Source organism: Halichoerus grypus, chromosome 12 (assembly GCF_964656455.1).
Source record: "Halichoerus grypus chromosome 12, mHalGry1.hap1.1, whole genome shotgun sequence".
Classification (NCBI taxonomy): domain Eukaryota; kingdom Metazoa; phylum Chordata; class Mammalia; order Carnivora; family Phocidae; genus Halichoerus; species Halichoerus grypus.
The window spans coordinates 25,139,910-25,153,335 of record NC_135723.1 but is presented as its reverse complement, the minus strand read 5'-3'; the positions used below and the strand labels follow the sequence as shown (position 1 = coordinate 25,153,335).

Sequence of the window (13,426 nt, the reverse complement as noted above, 5' to 3'; positions counted from 1 at the left end):
TACACAGAAGATTCATTATGACTAATTATAGTTTTTGATCACTCTCCAGGAAGTGCATGTTTCCATGCAAGATAGTATCAAATAGTTTTTCTCAAAATGCGCTACTAAAAAACCATTTCAGGTTAACATTAAGAGCTTAACTATATAAGCGTGGCAGGCTTTACATATGCACATGTACATATGTGTATGTATAAATTACAGTGAGCTCTTCCTTTGTGCAAAGCACTGTTTCAAATACCTTATAGATGAGGTTATGGGAGATTTCACAAATGTGGCAAAGATGGGATAAGTCTTGAAAAATGCTTATCCAATGGATAAATGGAAAAGATTCAGGAGGATCACCTACTCTAGGATTCTGCTTCCCAAAGTATGGACTGGCCTGGGGATCAGCGGCAAAGGCAGCTCCTGAGAGCCCATGAGAAATGCAGAATCTCAGGCTCCATCCCAGACTTAGAATGAAAATCTACATTTTAAAAGATGACAACTTATTTCTATGCATATTAAAGTTTAAATTTAAGAAGAGCTGCTTTAGGAAAATAAGGTGAGCAGACCTGGACCAGCAAAAGCATACAAAAAGGACAAGTATGAAAAGACCTAACTTCAGAGCAGGAATATAAAGAACAAAAGCGGATGTAATGCTGGAAATATTTTGAAAATTACTGATGCGTTTTTTTTTTTTCTCCTTCGCATTTACATGCATAATGGGAGAAGAGGCAGATGGGGTGCCTTAGTGCCATCAGATGAAAATGGATGAGCACAAGTGGTTTACTTTCCAGGCATCGCATGGCAGAGACCGTCAGCCTGGCAGCCATAGGGTCATCAGTGGCCTAGTAGCAAAGGCAGAAGGGAGCTAGGGATGAGAGAGGCCGGGAGTCACCTCTATCTTGATATGCCTCTCTGAGCCACGGTTTCAGAGGTGAACAGTATTTCAGAGAAGATGAAGACATTGCTCAAGGCAGAGGGTCTATGTGAGATCCTGGGAGAAGAAAGTCACCGAGGCAGCAACACATCCACACAGCCTGGTGGAGAAGTGTGGCTGTGCAGAAGGAACATCTGAGGTCATCTCGCCATGGCATATCAGCACCACTGCGAAATGCATAGGACAGATAATCTTCCACATGCTTGATGTGACCAGAGAAGAGAGAGCACTCACGGCAGCCAAGAAAGAGCCTGGCCACCAGCACTGGCTCTGCAGCAAAAGGCTGCCCGGGAAAAACAGATCAGGAGGTCCACAGCATCCATGAGATACAAAGGAGGGGCAAGACCGTAAGAGAAACCATCCTGGCTGTGAACAAAATGAGCCACAACAGACCAATAAGCAGTGGATGCTGGCAGGCAAGGAAAAAAAACTGGCTGCCAGGTACAGGGGCACCATGGAAATTAATGAGGAAGTCCAGAACAGTACTGGGAGAGCCAACCCACCACACACGCTCACGCACATACATGCGCATGCGCACACACGTGCGCACGCACACACGCGCACGCGCATACGCACATACCCCTCATCCTAAGCAGAGACCACATGAGCAAAGGGTGGCGAGAGGCAAAAAAAAAAAAAAAAAAAAAAAAAAGAAGGGAAACCGGAAGTTCAGCATTGCTGGATGATAAAACGCGAGAAAGGAAAATAAGCAAAAACTTTAGAAAACAAAGTCGATGGAACTTTTGACTGAGTGTGAAAGCAAATAAGAAATCAAGGATCGGTGGTGCCACCAACCAAAACAGAGGCAACGGGGAGAAGGAGGCAGTGGCTGGGTAAGTGGATGAGAGATGGCGCCTTCCGTTTGGAATATTGTGTTAATAAGGTAAGTAAAGTAAACCTGCCCTCTACCCTCACCCCACGAGACTAAGAGGAAAGCTACAGCCAACCTGGGGTGCACAGGATTCACAAAGACAATGTGCTGGTTAATATGTGCTCAAAATAGGGGTGCCTGGGTGGCTCAGTCGTTGGGCATCTGCCTTCAGCTCAGGTCATGATCCCCGGGTCCTGGGACCGAGCCCCGCCCGCATCTGGCTCGCTGCTCCGCGGGAACCCTGCTTCTCCCTCTCCTCCTCCCCCTGCTTGTGTTCCCTCTCTCATTGTCTCTCTGTCAAATAAATAAAATAAAAAATCTTAAAAAAAAAAAAATGTGCTCACAATAGAAAATTACTAGAGGACACGATCTACCTACAGTGAAATACAGTCAAGACCCTACAAATATGTGAACCCTAAGAATTTTATATAATAAATTTTTCACAAAGAGACTATGAATTAAGTATGGTATGATGAAAGTGACTTTTTTAAAAAGCTAGAAAATACAAGAATAGAATAAACTATTTACAAAAGGTTAGAGTTTCTAGAAATACAAATACTACTAAAAATTAAAAACTCAGTATGTTAAAAGGCAGATTAGTTTATTGCTAAATAGATAAAGTGAACTAAAAAATATATAAGTAACATAAAAAGATAAGGATATTAAAAAAAAAAACCTGGAGAAAAGTTAAGAGACAGGAAGTTAGAATGAGAAGCCTGACCTAATTATAAAGAAAATCCAGAAGACAGACACTAACCGTAAGATAATCTCTCTCTAAAAAAATATATTCGTATGGATTACATGAGTGCCTGTTGTATTTCTCAATATTCCTATGTAATTGAAAAATAACTTTTTAAATAAAAAGCAATTTAAAGAGCGAATGGAAAGTGAAAATGTAAAAATGGGAATGCAGCCTCATATTTTGAAAAGGTTAGATGGAAAATGAAAGATTTAAAATGATTTAAGGAGAGCATGGACAGTTTTGCTTGGATTTTATTATTTTTAATGCTGGGCATGACTTGAGAATGTTTATGGACCAGGACGCAGGAGTCTTTAGAGAAGTGTGAAGATGGCAGAGAGAACCAGGGTGGACAGAAGGTTCTGGGAGGCAAGAGAGGATGAGTAGGTGGGAGTGCACAGCACTGGCCTTGATGAGCACCAGCTCATCAGTTCCAGCAACTTAACTTCTCAGACTGATGACTGGTTACAGTCAGAGCACATCCCTTGCCTATAATTCTTGATCTTGTTGCCAATTACACTGACTGCTCAGTTTGTGAAAACTCAGATCAATTTTAAATTGCACTGAAATAAATTTAACTCTTGAAGTTAGATTAACTTCAGAACTACCAATAAGAAGGCAGTTTTCTTCTAATTCCTATTATATTATATTGATCTTAGGGGCCATTTACTTACAGTTCCCATGCTTCTTAAATATCATGAAAGGCTGTCAAATAAAAGACATGTGCCCAAACAAACAATAAATATTACAATATAGATAAGTAAATTACTAGAAAAAAATTTAGACTGTGCCTTAGAAAGGCAAAGTAAACAGAAGAAATTCCAGGTAATTCAAGGCTAAATCTTTAAGAGACTCTTCTGAAATATTATTAAAAGAGACAAATACTATCACAGATTCAATGTTTCATTGTTTCTACATCAAGGTTACTACCACTTCTCAAGAGATGCTACTTCTCTCTTAAAAGTAAATTCATGGTCATTTTGGAGTTTTATTAGGAATCTGAGTCATCAGTACAGAAAGTTTCATAAAAGGTTTTTAAAATTTGTGGGAAGTAATCATAAATTCCCCAGAGAAATGGCACATTCATCTGAGTCAACTCAAATAATGTTTCATAACTTACACTAACAGCCTTGTTTTATTTTCAAGAAAGATAAAAGGAAAGTTTGCAGGAAATTATTACATTTATTCTAAAAATGGGTCATAAAAGGGAGAGAAAATTACATTTAAATCATTTGTAAAGTTTTCCAATTACTTAAAATCTACTCTCTCTAGAATTCCTAACAGCACAGATATTTACCTGGTCTTTTTCCAATGGGGATACTGTTAACAGAATGCCAAGTCCCACAAGGAAGCCATGGTTGGATCAGAAATTAGTAATTAAGACTGATTTTATACTTCTTGATATCTTTGCTATGTACATACCCTTTGCTAACAAGAGCCAATAAAAGGATTTAATATCTATGACCATAAATGGATCAAACTGGAAAGAGACAGAGAGGGAGGGCTGACTCCAAAGAGTCTCTGAAGTATTTATCATAACAGCTTATATTTATTAAGAACTTCTGTGCCATGTATTATTCTAAGTACTCTGGATGTATTAGCTTACTTTGTCCCCCAGCCCTATGAGGTAGGTATATTTAATATCCAGAATTTATGGAAAAGAAAATTAAAGCTTAAAGAATTAGGATAACTTGTCCAAGATCTCAAGGAAAACATTTTACTGCCAGAGTTGTAGGTCAATCGCCTTTCCCTGTGTAAAGAGTCTCTGGATAAAGCTAAATAAACCTTGGAGGGCTAAAATTCCTTCTATGTGGAGACTGTAAGAAAACAAAGTTATAGATAGCAAAGTCTCTTCTAGATTGCAGGTTTCTATATAATACAGAGCTTACAGCCAGGCAGGATCAAAAAATAAGCTCAGAAATGCATGGAAATGGACAGATTTATAACCACAGTAATTTCTGAGAGGTACATGACCTCCACCCTCAACTGTGATCAATAATGAAGACCCCCAATGTTAAAGCTCACCTCCCCTAGTATCAATTATTATACCATTTCTTCCCTATTTGCTGTTACGAGGAATTACTTTTATGTATATATTTTATTTCCCTAAGTAAATCATAAATTCTCGTAAGGATTTGGTAAACCTAAGGCATAACTCAAAACCAAAAATATACAACGCACTTTGCAAATGCCACCAATGATAATTCTTGCCACATAAGGACAGGCAAGACATAAAGAACAGACTTTGGTCAGTTTCTGAGCACCCTACTGGCTCCAGAAAGCCAAAGTTACAATCTCATTGTCCTGCTGTGAAAGATATAATTGTGAGAATACATTTGATGCCACGTCGTATGACTGCATGCATTTTAAGAAAGCACTCAAATAACATGTGAAATACCAATGCAACAATCCTGTTGAAAAAGTGTCCACAAAAAAAAAGAAAACAAACTGTCCAGAATATGCAAATATAAAAACCACATTTCACTCTACACCTAATTTCCCAAAAGTCATAATATCTTTCTGATCATGCAACAAGAATTAGGTATCCTAAATTAACTCCAGTTTTTAGAAGAGTGAATAATAATGTAGTAGGTTTTAGTTACGTTAACCAGCAAGATATAAAAGAAATAAATGAGAATACACTGGGCCAAAACTCATTAAAATTATCCAAGGAACAAGAAAAATGTATCAACTTTTTCACTTTAAAAGATTATTAGTCAAAATTAATGTTCAATTATTTAACTAGTCAATCATTTAATCAACATTTATGGAAGGACTACTCTGTGCCATTAGATGATAAACAAGTCGGACTGGATTTATGCTCTGAGGAAACCAACCCCAACAAGAGGTACAACAGACAATAAAAAAGTAAATGCACAAGATGATTTCAAAATGGTATAATTAGGAAGAGAGAGGAAGGAAGACAAATTTAGATGGTCAGGAAGACCTTCACTGAAGCAGAGGCAAACAAAAATAAAAGTCTTACTCTTTAACACTATGTCTGGAGTGAAATATCATGGGTTCAATATGAAGCACTAGAAACTGGTGATTTTGCTGTTACCATGATAGTCACATAAATTGCCAAGGACTGAAGAAAATGAAGTTAAAATCATTCTGCATGCTCTAAAGTTATACATGAGATATCAATGATGTTGCCACAAAAAAAAACACTAAAAATGTGGAAATGGGTTTGGAATTAGGCAATGGGCAGAGGCTGAAATTTTGAGGAACAAGGTAGAAAAAGCCTGGATTGCTCCCAACGCGCTATCAGAAATACAGATTTTAACACCTATATGAACATATATTAGAGAAAACATATGAGATATCAGAAAATATTTTCATTGCCATGAACATGCTGCTGACAGACATACAGATTTTAACTGTGCTGCTGGCGAGGACTTGGATGTAAAGGGGGAACATGTTATTATAAACTGGCAGAAAGGGGATCCTTGATACCTACTGGCAGAAAGCTTAAGTGAATTATGTCCTACAGTTATGTGAAAACAGAACGTAGAAGCTATATACTTGGGTATTTAGATGAGAAGATCTCCAAGCAAACTGCTGGAAGGTACACGCTGTTTTCTTGCTTGCTGGTTATAGTAAAACAGGAAAGGAAAAAAGATAAATTAAGAGAGTCCAAAATGAAAGAATGCTGTCAAGTCACCAGAATTCTACAGGCAAGAAACCGGGTGATAAAATTACTCAGCGGCAAACATGTGCTACCTTTCATTAAAAAGGAAGGGCAGAGTCTAGCACCTGGAAGGTGGAGCAGGATCAGAGGATTATTCCCAGGTCTTGAAACGTCATGTAGCTTGGACAGTGCAGGGGACTGGATGACTCCTTTTTTTTGTTCCACTTTCTTTCTGAACAGGAAGACCTATAACTGGATACTCTGTGCTTGTCCCACCATTATATTATACGAGCAGATGACATGTTCTCAAGTTTCACAGGTTCACAGGTAGAGAGGAACTTTGTCACAGGATGGATTATATCCAGAATCTCACCCAAAGTGAGTTAGATCATGAGATCTGGATGAGATTTTGGACACTGTGCTGATGCTTTCATGGGCTGAGACTCTGGGAGATGCTGGAATTTGGTAAATGCATTTTACATAAATCTTTAGCAGCCAGAGGGCAGACTGTGGGAGGCAGAGTAATAGCTCCCAAAGATGCCCATGTCCCAATCCCTGGAACCTGAGAACATGTCACCCTACATGACAAAAGAACTGTGTAGATGTGATTAAGACAAGTCTCCTGAGGTGAGGTAGTTATCCTGCATCATCCAGGTCCAATGTAATCACAGGGTCCTTGTAAGTGAAAGGACCAGCACAAGAGCAATGCTACAAGAGAAAGACTCTACCAGCCACTGCTGGTTCTGAAGATGGAGAAAGATCCCACGCGCCAATGAAAGCAGGTAGCCTCTAGATAGAAGCTGGAAAAGGCAAAGAAATAAGATTCTCCTCTGGGACCTTTAGAAGAAAATTAGCCCTGCTGACATCCTGATTCTAGCCTTGTGAACCCCATTTTGGACTTCCGACCTCCAGGAACGTAAAGTTAATTATATTTTACATTGTTTAAAAGCCACTACGTTTATGGAATGAACATCCACCTTAAAATGATGTTTGCCTTATTTCTGCTAAGATTTTTAATTAGTATGTAACAAGTTATGACAGAAGGCTAAGCAGAACTAAGGTGCTGCTGACCTTAGTTCATACAGCTCAAATGCCATCTGGGATCTGAGCTTCCCCAATGTCACACTGTGGGAAGTCACACATTGGGTAGCCGCAGGCCAGAACAGGTGACCAGGAAATACGTGACCCAGAAGTGCAACAAATACATTCAGGTCCTCCCATGGGAATCTATGGTAGCTTGAACTTTCCGAGGCTGAGGCACACGTAAGAAAAACAGTAAGATTGTGGCTGGATGCTCACTTTTTGTTTAAAAAATCATAGTAATCATTCTCAGGTTTAAATAACATCTCCCACTAAATCCTAGAAGACAAGCATTATATTTCCAAACATCTACTAAATCCTATAACACAGGCATTAGATTTCCTATCACTGATAAATTTAACAGGACTCATGCTCTTTATTTATGGTTAAAAGAGGCCAAAAATAAAGATTACAAAATGAGATGTACAAAAGAAAAAAAATGTAAGGAATGACATAACAACTGCAACATAGCAGACTTTCCTCCAATGAATATCCACTGTCATTTTTCTCTAATTTCTCTAATTTCTCAAATAATATAAGGACTGTGAAAGGTTCTCATAAAAATCAAAAAGAATTCTTAAACCAATTTGCTTTTAGATACCATGTGCTTATTTTGGTCATCACATGCTGTTAATATTCCTTTCTGGTTTACTTTGTTTGGCTGGATAATTATTCCCATCAATACTGAAAATGGCAAAGTATATGGTTTATATTCTAGGTTAAGTCCTAATTCTACACTAGATATTAACATAATTAGGAACTACTTAAGCACATGACAAAGTAAATGGTTGTTAGGGATGAATACAAGTACAACTTAAAATGATTCTGCCCCTAAAGTGTCCACACTAGTCAGAGAAACAGGCAGGGCCCACAGCTAAACAACACTAGAAACAAGAGTGCAATATGCTTCGCCATATGCCAACTGTTCCTATCTGGAGGAGGAGGGTGACCTGAGGAGAAGAGTATAAGGATGGAGGAAGGGAGGTCTAGAAGAAAGTTTTTATTGTGCAGGCAATGGAGAAGTCAACAAAGGTTTCTGAGCAAGGAATTAGCATGATAGGAAGAGTAGGCTAGAGGCAAAAGACCAGAAGCTGGAAAGCCTTCTGGAATTAGGCCGCCAGAGGCATGGGAGAACTTGAAACTACAAATTTTAAGAATGAGAAACAGAAGATACAGAAAAATGAGCCCTTTCAAAACACACTTTAATACCACCTGTAGTGTCTATCAAAGTAATTGTTAACCTCAGGTAAGTGAGTGACGGAGAAGCACAGAACCCATGTTGAAATACCAGGTCCATTTATTCAAGGAAATGGGGCTCCTGACATCTAAGATCCTGAGCCAATGCTAAGGAAATAGCTAAAGCCAGGCAAAATCCAAAGTCCTGCAATGCCAGAATTGCCCAACAAAGGAAGTCACAGGACAAGTTTAAAGGGAACAAAAAGATTGACGATGTAGCTTCTCAAAGAGATGGTTGCTGGTCGCAATGGAAAAATGTTCACCAAGCAGAAGAGAGCTTATCCCTCACCTCATTTTCACTCCACCTATAATATTTAAAACAAACTACAGAAAGAGAAAGGGTGTGGATTTTTGTTTGTCTGTGAGGATGAGTGGAGAGGATAATGAGGTGGAGTAAAGGAGATTCAAAACTCAGCTTCAGAGTGAGATGAATAATGAAGAATGGATGAAAGTTTTACTTTTGTATAATTAACCCTTTACATCTTTGAAAATTATAACAATATTTAAGAAGCGCCCATATGCATAATATAGTCTCACTGAAAAAACAGCCAAAACCTAATGATACAGCCCTTAAAAAATGATAAACCATAATATCCTCAAAGGTATGACAATAAAAAATGTTTTCTCCTCAGGCAATTAGCCATCTATAATGGAAAGGAAACTTTCGTTATAAAAATAAGTTTTTCTATTTAGGATTTTATTCTCATACAAATGCCTGGAAACTAAACCTAAAGACTTGAACCACTCTAACCCTGACCTAATTTCCCTTAGGTCAATGATTAGACTAGGTCCTCTCTTTTTTAAGGCCTAACTCACTGTTCCTAATATGGATAGTCAAATATCTCTGATTTTTAAAAAAATTTAAATTATAATAGACACCCAGTACCAAATTTTTTTCTAATAATGTACATCTCATACCTGAATCTCTCAACCCAGATGTCTAAAAGACAATACATACACGCCTCAAGAAAAAAATGCAATACAATGAACTATTTAATATATTATCTTAACTATACTTTGGATGTTTTCCTTAAATGGAAAAAATTCATTTGATGAAAAAAAATAATTGAAGAGGAAGACGACCTGATATAAATGGAAGTGACAGTGGTTATAGATTACCTAGAAAACCATTTTGTATTTCCAGTTGATTCAGTTGTTTTTTTTTAAGATTTTATTTATTTATTTGACAGTGAGAGAGAGAGAGACAGCGTGCCAGAGAGACAAGTGGGGGAAACAGCAGAGGGAGAGGGAGAAGCAGACTCCCCACTGAGCAAGGAGCCTGATGCGGGGCTGGATCCCAGGACCCTGAGATCATGACCTGAGCCGAAGGCAGATGGCTTAACCGACGGAGCCACCCAGGCGCCCCTCAGTTGTGTTTTATATGGAATGATTTCATTGAGCTAGTTACACATACGACTTTAAACATCCAAAAAAGAACCAAAGGTCAAAACTTCACTGCTAAAGACAAATTAGGAAAAAAAAAATGTTTTGAAACATTCCAAGAATAACATTTATGAAATAAGCCAGCATTTTGTTTATAGGAACTAGAGTGCTGGGACCCTGGGCGAAAGGGTAGCGTAGGAGTAAGATCAGGAGGAAGAGGAGGAAGAGCTGGGCCAACAAGACAGGGCTACAAAGGGACTTCTACAGAGAGAGGAGATGCGGGGAAAAGCAAAACACCAAAGCTAGAAAGGACAACTGAAGCAGTTACCTAAAAAATTTTAAAAAATCATTCTGAAATCTTTCTATCATTAGTGGTATAGAAAAACAAAATCTCAAAATTTCTTCTGAAAATCATGACTCTGCTACACCTTCCTCATAACTCTCACTATAGCTGGTTGTAGACGTGCAACTTTTACTTTTCTACATTATACATTCAACTATACTTACTTGTTAATCTAGGCTCTCACCAGAGATTAATTTTTACCCCCAGGGGATTTTGGGGACTATCTGGAGACATTTTCAAGGATCAAAGGTTAAGGGGGCTGCTCTTGGCATCTAATGGGTAGAGGCCAAAGAACATCCTACAATGCTAAACATCCCACAACGTACAAGACAGCCTGCACAACAAAGAATTACCCTGCCTAAAATGCCAACAGCGCTAAGGTTGAGAAACACTGATTTCTTCTGAATATAAGCAAAAACGAACTCCTCTGACCTTCATCCTAGTCCATCTCTCTCCAACAGACATCTAATTAAAGCATTTTTCAATTGCTTTAAACATGGTGGATGGCTGGCTCAAACTAGAGTCACACTAAAATTCACTGAAAGAATACATCAGAGCAGGAGTGCAGAAACTGCAAGAAAAGAACTTTGTAAGCTTCCTTTTGTTTCATTTTTGTCTCAAGCACATCCACATCAGAAGAGAAACATTTACATGTTTCCATATCAAGGTGTGTCTCTTCTATGCTCAATACACTAAAAATACACTGACCCAGGCAAAATATGTTCTTATTAACATAAAAACTTAGGTAAACAGTATTCCTGAGAAAGATTTATGTTGGGGGCAAGGGTGAAGAAAGCCACCTGGGTCTTTAAAATGCAAAGTTATTTCACAGTTTGCTAGCAAAATGACTCAGATCATTATTACTTTTAGTCATGCCAAGTTTGCTGCTTCTAAGCCTACTAGTAATGGAGAAAAAAACCCCACCATTTTTCCTGCAGTCATTAAACCAATGAAACAGAAGCTTACTGAAAACAGGTTTGTGCAAGATCTTTTATTATAACTGTTCTAAAACAAAAGCAATCGCTGGAAGTGCAACTGAAGATTCTAAGAAATCTTTCACCTACCTAAATAGCTACGGAGTGTGTATGTTGGGGGTGGGGGGCAAACAAAAGAAAACCCTAACTCACAGATCTACAAATCTTATGCTGTAAATATTTTCCTAATGGATCCTTCAGTCAGAATCCTGGCTTACTCTTTTTTTTTTTTTTTTTTGGTCTCTCCTTTCAAAAAGCTGGAAAAGACCTCCACATAGCGTTCCACCAAGAGAACAATACTAAGAACAAATAAAAGCCTGGCGTGTACCTGGCCAATCTCATTCATCAGAAACCGTGGCAGCTGGGAGAGAATTCTGTTTTCCGCGTGACCCTTTCGCACCTTTCACATAGGTTTCTCCCCTCGAGTATCTGCCTTACCTACTACTGGAGCAAACGTTACCCAACTTTGATGGTTTCCACGTCTCCACAGTAATAAAAATCAAGCATCCAGCAGAGCCTACTTCCTTGGGCAAGGTAAATATAATCAGTGCTCCTTTTACACTTACTAAGTCGCCACAGGAAGTTAACAGGAAGGACACATTTCGATCCCACGGAACCTCACAAAAGGTGCACTAATTTCACAAAACGAGGCACTCTTGACGGGGGAAAACCACCACCGCGACACGACACCGCGTACGAAGGGTTTTCAAGGGGGGAGGGGTGGTGTGGTTTTGTTTTTTTGTTTTCCTTGCCGCGAATGCCCCCTTCATCTTTAGAAGGCTGAGCTAACTTCAGAGAAACCGGGCTTACTCGCGACCCGCTCCTCGGCTCCTCGCGGGGTCCACACCAACGCCCGTGAGTGAAGTGAAGCTCCCGCGCCCCCCTCCCCCCCCACCGCGGGCGAGTTCTCACCGGCCAGGGAGGAGGGAGGCAGGGGACCAGGGAGAGGAGCACCCGCCCCGGCTCTGCACCGCACCGGCCCCGCTCTCGCCCGGAAACCATCCCCCGGCGCTACAAGCCGCGCTCGGCGGCTCTGACACGTCCGCTCTGGGTTTCCAAACGCGAGGGGCCCGTCGCGGCCACCGCGGGGCGCCGCGCCCAGCAAGCCGCTGCCCGACCCCAGGGCCCCCCCTCTTCGGGACGCGCCTGGCCGCCCTTACCGAGCAGCAGCAGCTTGACCTCGCGCGCCGCCTTCTCGCCATCCTCACGGAGGTTCCGGTCGATCATCTTACTCCGTTCCACCGCCGCCTTATCCTCGGCGCTCAGCGTACAGCCCATTGTGCCAGGAGCGAGAGCTCGCCGCCGCTCCCTCCACGTCCGACGCGCTGCCTTCAAACACAGGTGAATTCTTTCTTTCCGGGCGCGGGCGTTCGAACACCTCCCGACGCTGGCCACGAAACACCCCCACCCACTTCCTAAACGGAGCGAGGAAAGCGCTGTCTGCAAAGGAGCGAGCTGCACCGCGCCGCTCTTCCCCGCGGCCGGGTTCCGCTCCTGCGTCCCTCAGCGCCCCCGAAGTCCCAGGTTTTCACGCTCTGGATACGCTGGCTGCCGCCCTCCCGCTGGTGGCCGCGCCGCAGCCTCAAGAAGCCCGGTGGAGCTCGGCGTCCGCGCGCCGCCGCGGCCCCGCCCCTGCCCGCCCCGCCCGCCACTCCACGACCCCTCCCCGGGCGCGCTCCCGCGCACGTGCCCTCGGACAGCGCCGCCTCGGCCGGGCGCGCGCGCCCGCGCTGCCACCGACCCCGGCGCCGCGCAGCCCCCGAGGGCCCGGCACCACCGCGCGCGCCCCTTGGAAGCGCCCCCGGAACGCCTAACTGCCCGGCTCGCTCCCCTACCTCGTTTCCTCGGTGGGAGTGGGTTAATTTCTTCCCGCTTACTCACACCGCGGGATCTGTGCGGACTTGCCCCTTCGGGGTGCAGGTGGGAGAGCTGCCAAAGTTGGAAGCTGAAAAAAGCCAGTGCTGGGCGTTTGAGCATGCCCAGCTCCGGCAGCCACGCAAGGGTTTTCGAAATGTAAACCCCTGTCGGCTGGCCTTCAGGGTTGTGGGAAATAGAGGGAGCTGGGAAGGGAATGGAGCCATGGCGAAAGCAGAGATGGGGACAGTGGGGAACAGAAAAGTCTGGGAGGGGGCTAGGAGGTTAACTTCCTTCAGGTTTTTTTTTCTGTCCTTCTTTTCCCTCCTATCCATTCTTTTCACAAGCAGAGAACATTTTGATAGATTTTCTCTTAACTTGAGAAAATGTGAGACA

At 41.8% G+C, this 13,426-nt stretch overlaps 1 protein-coding gene across 2 annotated transcripts in view; it reads right to left on the bottom strand.

Moving 5' to 3' along the window:
- Positions 1-13,139, bottom strand: part of GNAI1 (G protein subunit alpha i1) — a 93,653-nt gene extending 80,514 nt beyond the window's left edge. The window contains exons 1-2 of one of the 2 annotated variants that reach the window (XM_036106167.2): positions 13,012-13,139; positions 12,337-12,505 (exon numbers count right to left, since the gene is read on the bottom strand). In XM_036106167.2, the coding sequence (XP_035962060.1) occupies positions 12,337-12,454 (118 nt within the window). In that variant the 5' untranslated portion in view covers positions 12,455-12,505; positions 13,012-13,139. Of the gene's footprint in view, positions 1-12,336; positions 12,796-13,011 lie in introns of those variants that run through there. The other variant, XM_078060074.1, reaches the window with a different exon arrangement.
- Positions 13,140-13,426: the final 287 nt, after the last annotated feature.